Below are 10,044 nucleotides of genomic sequence, written 5' to 3'. Positions count from 1 at the left end.
TACTTTTGTGTTGACACCTCAGTTCTGTGTAATGTATTTACCTTAATTTCTTAGATTTATACTTATGCAACATTTCTTTAACATGAGTGGATATGCCTTCTAATGGTTCAGACTTTGAAATTATATAAATCTTACCCTTTGATGAATTATTTGTGTCTAATGCTCTCCAAATGCTCAAGTCATAATTATCATTGGTTGGTTTAATAAATATGCTCTTTTCCTCTAACTTTATTATCTAAAAAAATGTATGATAATTGCCTCATGTTTCAATAAATACGTTGTAGATTTACCTTTTTCATCAATGTTAAACAGTTGTTATTGTCGAATTCCTGCTGTGTAATTATTTTCCATTCTTTGAGTTCTTGAAGTTTTTTAAAGGAATATACAATAATAAAACTATTTTTTTTATTGGCTAATGCTCTCATTGTATCTTGCAAATAATTTGCATTTGACACGGTGATAAACCTTGCAGATTCATCAACATCTGATAAGTCGTTAATGTTTTCCCAGTTTATTGTTTTACTCTAATGTTTATATTTAAATTTAAAATATTATAGTTATTATTAATTATTAATTACTGTTACTTTATTACATAATACACTTACATTCATAGATAATTTGTTTTCCAAAATTTCTTTAATTTCATTTGTACATGCTTTAGCTACTGGATCGTCGTAATGATGTGGAGTACTAAGTATAATATTTCCACTTGTTTTGATGTTTAATTTATCATTTTCCATTATTATATCCATAGAATCAAGAACGAAATCTCTGAGGTTCTGTAAATTAAATACCGAATTTATTCTGCTCTTCATTTTATTTAAACAAATGTTTTTTTTTTAAATTAGTCAGTTGTTTAAGGTGATTAACTAGTCAGTGGTTCAGGGTGCTTAACTAGTCAGTGATTTAAAATAATTAATAAATAAGATAACCAATCTTTCTTTTAACATTTATTTTCATTCTTTTCCGTTTCATTTCAGACTATTTTTAAGTAAGTATGGTTTTTTAAATTATTAAACTTCATTTAGAGATGGTATATTCTTGCAAATTGAATGAAATTGAAATTTGTATAAAACATGATTTGTAGTTATGTTTTGATTTAAAATGGTATTAATTTCATATATATATATAATATATTATTAAACCATGATGCATTTACAATCATCGTAATTTTTACATATTATCATGTATATCATGTTACAATCATTATAATATGATTTCTTTAAATTCAATTATATTTATGAATGACAAAGTCTCTGGACTAATTTCAATAATAACAAGCTCAGAGAAATAAAGCAAACAATATTACCATAGTCCAAACCATACGAGATGTCCAGAAGGGGTGCAGTTATTCTTTGAAATGTACAAATACAATAGCAATAAGTTTGATGTTCTATAGAGAAAATAACTTAGGTAGTTGACTCAATGAAAACAAGTTAGTTAGTTGTATTTTTAATTTATGATCTGTGTGAATAACTTAATATTTTATTTTAAAAATCAGACCTATACTCAATTTCATTCTGATTGCAGTAATAGTTTTTAGTATAACTTAACAATTACAACTATTTCAACTATATTATTAATTCAAAGAATTTTTATTTCTTTATCGTGTTTGAAATTATTACGGATAAAGCTTGATTAAATAAGAACAATAATTCATTCATTCGTTATAGTTTTTTAGGGATTATTTAAATTGAATTGGAAAAAGCTAAGCTTAGATAAAATAAGATTAGTTAACTAATTATGTTATTAATGTAATTAGCTTACAAACAAACTAGTTAAGCATTTTATCTATAGCAAAAGGTTACTCATTTACTGTGTAGTTAAATATGTACGTACTTTGCATTTTAAGTTGTTGAATTTAGTAAAGGATTTTTCTTGTAATTTCACTACCGCAGAGTTAAGTATGGGTAATGATATGGATCCGTTTTTAACACCTATTATTTTAATTCCGTCACAAGTTACTTCATTTGTTAACTTGTTGTAACTGACGCTTATATCTATCAACAAAATATTGTACTAATATATTAATGATATATGTAGAATCTATGATAAATGATAAATGTTATTACTTGTTAGTGTTTGTAACGTACCTTTATCTGAACGATTTTCAAATAACGCAGGATTTATATACATTTCTCTTATATAAATTGGAATTTCTATGGGGCCTGTACCTAAATGTTCTAAAAATGGGAACTTTAATAACCCCTCCAAAAAATATATCCAATCGTTTTCCCATTTTACGGAACCTTGGATATTATTTTTATACATTTTATAATCCGTAATGTTTTTGAATCCTAAGTTGAATCCATTATCTTTTAAAATAGAATATATTTCATTTTCCGACACATCGTCATGGAAGTGGTCAGTTATTTTGTCGAAGTGGAATGATTTTTGTTTAATCGATCCTAAGACTATATCATTGAAAAATCTTATTTCACCTGATAAAATTAACTCATCGTCAGTTGTGCACTCAAAAACTCCTGATCCCAATTGAATCATTATATAACAATCAGAGGTATCTAAAAATTGAAATTAGAAATTTATTGCATTTTTATATATTTAATAAAATTATTAAGATGTCTACCAGTTGGATGAATTTTGATATTATTTTTGAACCGAAGATTTACAAATTGAATCGGTTTCTCGTACATACTTTTAAAGTTTATTTCAATAAATGTCTTCCAAACGTTAAACTGAAAAATATAATATAATATATAACATTATACAAATCAAATGGAATATAAATAGATCTATTTTAGGGTTTTTTTCTTACTAATATAATTGAAAATGGTATTATATGCTGACCATGTAATTGATACTTAGCTAAATTTTTATCATCATTGAGCACTAAAGAAAAAATGTTTTCACTTGTTCGCTCATTCGACTAAAACAAAATGGTATTAAAAATATTAGTTAAGTACTTTTATTCCCTAGAATTATATCGTTATGGAAAAATAAGTAATGTGGTTGCAATGTGTCCTGTTGCAATTTCTGCAGTTATTTAGCGCAGACACAATCCACAATTTTAACCGCTGCATATTTAATGATTATAAGATGTTCTTACTAAATAAAAATCAGTGATAAGTACCCTTATACAAGTTAATAATTTCGATTTATTTCTGAAAACATAACAAAAAAGTTGACAAAACTGATATTTTTCTATAATTATTCTTGTTATTACTTTACAACTACCACACATAATTTTTAAATTTTATTTTTTAGCTATCAAAACTAAGAACTAAGAACCACATAAATAATTTTAGATCCTAAAATAAATTGTAATGAATTACACTTCAAAATGTAATTTAATAATGTAGGTCAAATATATATAATTCCAAGTTAGTTAATGAATAATGAATATGTTAATTAGTCGACCTAAGTTATACTTACAAAGTAACTTAACTTCGTAGACCATTTTTCAGTATAGTCCCAAAACGGTAAACCGTAAATTGAAGGGGTCCCACGACTTACAGGATATTGTATTTTTGGGTAAAGCTCTTTTACTTTGGGATTTAATCCACTAGTATACATTCTAAAATAAATTATCACAAATGTAGAATAATAATTTCAAAAGAAAAACTTTTCGTTTACATATAATGATATAACCATATGTCCATACCACATAATACGAAAAGTTAACTATTATGACTCACTTTCCAATAGAGGTAAGTAGAAATCGAACAGAATCTCCATATACTCTCTTTGTCAGTGGAATATTGGTTACTGTTTCGGGTAATGCTTTTTTTATAATTGCTTGAAGGAGACCGTGAGGAGCAATTTCAATCGTAATTGCGTCTTTTGGTATGTGTTTTAGAACATCCTCGAATAATACACTACTCAATAGATTATTTGTATGATATTCTGGAGAAGAATATTTTGCGAGGTCAGACTCCCATTCAGTTTCTAGCAACGAACTACTAAGCCATTTAGACGACCTTTTCTTTGGTACTTTGATCACCTATAAAAAAAAATATATGGATTAAGTTGGAATGAAAATAATACAATTAATTTTATTGTTGAACAAACATCTTTTAAATATTTAAATAGTGTCGGGCCAGCAGATTGAATATATCTACTGTGAAACGCTATGCCAGCAACGTTGACAGATTTTGCGAAGACACCTTCGGATTTTAGTTGTGACACGAACTCGTTGATGCTATCAACTGGACCCGATATTGTGCAACTAGTGGCACTATTACGACAAGCGACGTCGATGTCATTGGGAAGTTTGTCTTTGATTTGCTCATACCCAAGTCCTAAACAAAAAGTTCAAAATAAAAATTAAACTTATAATACTTTGGTGGTATAATGTGGATATTACCAATGGCGGCCATCATGCCGGGAATAACTTCTGTTTCTAGAGTAGCTTGACCTCTGGCATAAGCAGCTAATATCATTTCTTCAGCCGTAAAACAACCATCTGCGTAGGCACATCCCAATTCTCCCAGCGAGTGGCCTATGATCCCATCGGGTGTAATGTCTAATGCTTTCAACACTTCTACTAATCCAATCTAAAAAATATGAATATTTATACTTCTTTTCCAAACGTAGTTAGATTGACCTAGATCCAAACCTGAACTGCAGCGATACCGACAAATGAATTGAGAACGTTGTCAAAAAGGTTTGGATTTTGACTGGTCAAAATATTCTTGATATCAACTCCTTTTGGTTTTAGTATAACATCACATTTGTTTATAGCGTCAGCAAAAACTGGAACTTTCATAAGATCTGTACCCATTCCTTGCCATTGTGATCCCATACCAGAGAATATAAACCATACTGGACGTTTTGAACTAACATTCTTAAAATATAATTTCCCATGATTACGAAAATAAAACTATAATAGGATTATACTAAATTAATTCAACAAGAATAGTTATGTTATTTACCCTGACGTCATCTATTCGTGATTCATCCATCTGAGGGAAAATGTTAAAACTCTTAAAGAAATGGCCATTGATATTTCTAGTAAATACGTCATTAGTCAATGACACAAACTCTGTATTGTTTCCATGACTTTTAATCTAATAATTTGAATATTATAAAACTATATATCTTTTGACTTTTAAGTTAACTTATAAATACCTGGTTTAATGCTTCTTTAACGTTTTCTTCATTCCGCCCTGATACCAATATTAATTGGGGTATATTGGTAGAATTATGTTTGTCCACAATTATGTTATTAACGATCTGATTTTTCTTATGATTACATGGCTAAATGCATTTAATAACCCAAATGAACTGATTCCGATTATATCTCCAACAAAAGGAGTTTTTTCAGTTATTACCTAAAAGAAAAACATAATCTATAATTTATTGCATCCAACGTATAGAATTAGTATAAACTACTAATTAAGTAAACAAATGTTTACTATTCTATATTAAAAATTATAGTTAAACGAATTTTACTATACGTACTTGAATTTTTCCATTCTTTAACGCTGCTACATTATTATTTGGTCCTGTGTAATTTATGTTAGGTGGTATGTATCCACTTTCTAGCGTAATGATGGCTTTAACAATTGACATAAAGAGACTAGACACTTCACAGTGACCTACGTTACTTTTCACGGAACCCACTTTTAAAGGTGTCCTTCTATTTTCAGTACAAAACACTTCTTCCATGATATTTAATTCCATAGCATCTTCACTCTGTAAAATTAACGCTAAATTAAAGTATTGAGTATTAAAATACATTTTTGGTTAATATTACCTTAATTCCCGATCCGTAAGCTTCTATGAAATCTACTGTAGCCGGATCTATGTCAGCTTCTTTATAAGAATCTAATAGCAATGATTTAAAGTGATTTCCATCATGTTCGGTTAGGGTCCCATCATGATTACCAAACTGCATTGATTTTACATTCAACAATGTTCCGTATGAACGTTTGGCTTCAGAAGCTTTTTGAAGATACAAAACAATACAAGCTTCTGATCTGTTATACCCATCAGCTAAATCAAAATCCTCTTATTACTTATAATAAAAAATATACTTCATAGTTAAAGTTGATAATAGGGATCAATTTTAGCCTTTGCAACTTCAAACAAATTAATAAATTTGAATCTGAATTTACTTAAATATATATATAATTGAACCGCTGTATCTTAATTTATATAATATTTATAATAATTATAAATGATTTGAATAATCCAAGTATGCTTATAGTATGCCTATAGGCTATAAGTGTACGCAATATTCGTTTTATAAGTAAGTTTGAACAGATATTTCATGAAATATAAATTCTGTATATATCTTGTAATTTTCCACCTCTATCGCAAGCCCTCCATAGATAAAATCATACATTGATTAAATTATTGTATCATTTTAAATTGAATAAATGAAAAAATACAAATTTTGATGACACAATGAAATCAAATATTTATCAATAACTAGTGTTTAATGTACATTTAAAATGAACATATGAAATATTATTATTATTTAAACTTGACTATCTAAAAATATATATTTACCGTCAGAACTGAATGGTTTAGTTTGATTACTTTTGTTTAATCTATTCAATCCTTGATATAGGAATTGTAAATCTGGTCGAAGGGTCAAATTAGTAACACCGACAATCGCAGATGGTAATAAACCATTTTCAATCATTTCTTTGGCTTTTTTTAAACCGTTGGAGCCACAAATCCATCCTCCGTCCATGGAAAAACTAGGTCCTTGATTTTATTGATTACATATTATTATTTAAATATTTTTAAAATTGCCTTATTTACTATTTGAAAAGTTTTCTACCTGTCAAATTAAGAATAAAAGAAAGTCGGTTTGCTTGCATTGCTCTACTAGTTCCTAACATTACAAATCCTAGAGATGAATCGGTATCCATGGCTTTCATTTCCGTTTCACTTATTGCCGATCCCATAAATACTCCTGTATTTGTTCCATACAAGTCTGCTGGACTCAAACCGGCATCAATAATTGCTTCGATTGATCTTTCTAAGCTTATTTTTGTCATTGTGTCCATAACTTTAGCAAGTTTTGGATGAACCCTGAAGAATGCGGAATCAAATGTATCGATATTTTTAATTTTTCCAGTTCCACTTAATGCACCTAGTTTATCTATAAAAAAATTATTTTTTAGTTAAATAAAATTTAATCTCGTAGTAAAAATGTGTCTAAATACTTGGTTTCCATCTCCTTGAATCAATAGTTACTCCATTTTTTTTTTGGAATAACAAATCGCTCAATTCATTTATATTATTGCTTTCTGGAAACAATCCACCGATACCTGATATTACAACTTCATCTTTGTGTTCTGTCATTATATTTATTTATTTGTTATTTAACTCTGGTTAACGTTCTAAAACAATTTAATTATTAGATTAAACTATTGTTGTAATGTATCAATTTGATAAATGATAAATATATCTTAATTATATAGCAGTTCATAGCTATTACTAATATAATGTTTACAAGAAAATGTTTAATATACCTACAGTTAAATAAGCTAAAAACAAATGATATGGTCAACGTTCAAAAACAATTTCATATTTTACTTTCATATGAAATGCAAATCATCATAGGTTAACTTTATCACACGGGTGATATGCTTGTTTTTAAATATTTTGTTGTGCATTGTGGAATGGAATACCTACAACTACAAGTACTATGGGTATATCGAATTAGAGCGCTTAAGTAAATTAGTCTAAGCAGATAAGGGAACTCAACAAAACCTGTGAGGAGCTTAGGAGTACCTAAGGAAAGATTGCGGGAATAGTGACAGGCAACAAAAGAATAAATATTAAGGTGACTGAGATCGTGAATGTAATCACGAGGAGTGCAATTTATATTCACGGCATATAAATATAATATGTATATTTTTATAAAGCATAAGAACTTCTGCTGTATCGGCTCAAGTTGTTTACACGTATGACGTATCAGCTGTCTAAGGATCTTATATAACTAACCATACTAAATAATTGGTCTAACAAGTGAACAGCACTTAGATTTCAGTGAGATAGTGAGTTGGAATTCACCAGATATCCTTATAACCAGGAATATATAACTCAGTGATAAATTACCCTCACCGAGAAGAATATTTTATTACTAGCGATGAGGTATTTCTTGAAAAAAATGTCGGTATTGTTTATTTTACACCGGTAAAATTTCATTAGGCATATTTTCACAAGTGAATATTTACCCCAGGGTAAAAATCCACCTGGTCTAAAAAATATTATATTTAAAAATAATATTATGTTTAATTTAGGTATTTATTAAATTTTTGAATTTTTCCTCTTATATTCACGAAGGTAGACATTAACAAGTCAAATGGTAGGTATATTAGTGTATAGTATATTAATCTTCTACACCTACACAGCATTAGGGAAATTATAATATTTTGTGAATGTCTTAATATGCTTGAACGATGAATATTTGGCTAATAATATTTTATAAATATTTTCTTCTCATGATAATAAAATATTGTACCATATGATTGCATAAAAATGTAGGGTAGCTGGAAAAACTCAGGTACCGTATTTCCCGTATAAATATACAAATTACACATACAAATTTATTTTTACCGATTTAAACCCTTTAAAATCAAAATTTTGAATATCGGATGACGTGGTGACACTCAGGAAGATATTTGGAACAACTCTATGAAAAAAATTGGAAAAAAGTTAAATAGCGTCGTCACGAAATGGGAACATAAAAAAGCAGGTAAGTGGATGTCGCTCTGCTGTACAGTAGATTACAAGTTGGTAATTGTACCTATATTGGTTGTATTAGACTTGAATCCAATGATATAATATCATTGTATAAGAAAAACGATTCTGAGCGGAGACGGTTTGACAGTCTAGATATTTTATATTTTTGTTATTATTTATTTTATCATGTAAGTTGAATTAATATTAAAATATTATAATTTTTTATTCGTTTCTATGGTGATAAACAAAGCGTTAGAAATTAAAATCCCATTTTTAGCGTTTTTTCGTAATTTTTTGGTGGTTTTTCCGAGGCATTAAATAACTGTTGAGAAAATAAAAAAATAACCTCCCTAAAGTACCATCTTGATCCAATTTGCTAAAAGATAAGGTATTATATGTTGAAATCGAAACACCCCTTCTGGAAGAAATTTTGTATACAGGATATAAAAATAAAAAGAAAAAGAAAAAAAATAAACACCATTGTAAAAACAATAGCTCCCTCGCTCCGCTCAGAATCTAAAACTAAAAAGATCTGTTATTTTATATCTTCATAATATATATATAATTCTACTGTACGTGTGTTTGTAAGCGAACTCTCCTAAACGGCTGGACTGATTTTGATGAAATTCTTTGTATGCGTTTGGGTGACGCCCCGAAGTGTTTAGATTCACAAATCATCCTCCTAGGTCCAACCAGGGTATGTGCTCAAACGGAGATTTAGAAATTTACGGTGGAAATTTTTATTTATAAATGGTTGCCATGGGTTTTAAAACTATTATAATAATAATTATTATTGGTTGCCGTGAAATCAGTGTATTCATTCAATGCATTTAATTTTTTTGTACGTCGTATTTTGATATTATATGTATCGCAATTACGTAAATATTGAGCGTATTATACTCACATAATATATAAGTTACGTACATAAAATAATGCCACGTTTTCGTGGACGAGGAGGAAATATTGGTTGACAGACTCGGCATTCACAATTATTCCAGGCGTTTAGGAGGAGTTCAGTGACATACTTGGTATACCTAACTTTGATACTTTAGACTTAAATTATAAAGTTACGTACAAACAGCACGGTGTCCGCGATCAACCGCAGGTAGATTGCCTACCTGATTATATACTGCTGCGAATCAGAATTATTATTCCAGGAAAAGAAAAGTTAAGATACATTTTGAACACCATACACCAAATATTAAAAACGAATTGAACAAATTTTGAGTCATATGGAGTTGGTACATTTAACGGGAAATGAAGTACATGGGATCAACTAATATTATATAATATATGAAAAAGAAAGGAAAGATAGGAAAGATATGAAAGGATTTACAACAGTTAAGTAATCTAAGTTTTTTTAATTAACTAGTTAGATAA

The 10,044-nt window shown here is 28.6% G+C and overlaps 2 protein-coding genes across 3 annotated transcripts in view; both read right to left on the bottom strand.

The window, feature by feature from the left end:
• The window catches only part of LOC115033632 (fatty acid synthase-like), a 39,227-nt gene extending 31,915 nt beyond the window's left edge, over positions 1 to 7,312 (bottom strand). Inside the window, exons 1-7 of one of the 2 annotated variants that reach the window (XM_029486514.1) lie at positions 7,140 to 7,312; positions 6,752 to 7,075; positions 6,475 to 6,675; positions 5,717 to 5,955; positions 5,422 to 5,655; positions 5,089 to 5,291; positions 4,893 to 5,027 (exon numbers count right to left, since the gene is read on the bottom strand). In XM_029486514.1, coding sequence (XP_029342374.1) covers positions 5,178 to 5,291; positions 5,422 to 5,655; positions 5,717 to 5,955; positions 6,475 to 6,675; positions 6,752 to 7,075; positions 7,140 to 7,278 — 1,251 coding nt within the window. In that variant the 5' untranslated portion in view covers positions 7,279 to 7,312 and the 3' untranslated portion in view covers positions 4,893 to 5,027; positions 5,089 to 5,177. Of the gene's footprint in view, positions 1 to 4,892; positions 5,028 to 5,088; positions 5,292 to 5,421; positions 5,656 to 5,716; positions 5,956 to 6,474; positions 6,676 to 6,751; positions 7,076 to 7,139 lie in introns of those variants that run through there. The other variant, XM_029486513.1, reaches the window with a different exon arrangement.
• The window catches only part of LOC115033631 (fatty acid synthase-like), a 55,230-nt gene that overhangs the window by 41,702 nt on the left and 3,484 nt on the right, over positions 1 to 10,044 (bottom strand). The window lies entirely within an intron of this gene.

This window comes from Acyrthosiphon pisum, chromosome A1 (assembly GCF_005508785.2).
Source record: "Acyrthosiphon pisum isolate AL4f chromosome A1, pea_aphid_22Mar2018_4r6ur, whole genome shotgun sequence".
NCBI lineage: Eukaryota > Metazoa > Arthropoda > Insecta > Hemiptera > Aphididae > Acyrthosiphon > Acyrthosiphon pisum.
The sequence above is the reverse complement of the archived record's forward strand: the minus strand, read 5'-3'. Positions and strand labels throughout refer to the sequence as shown.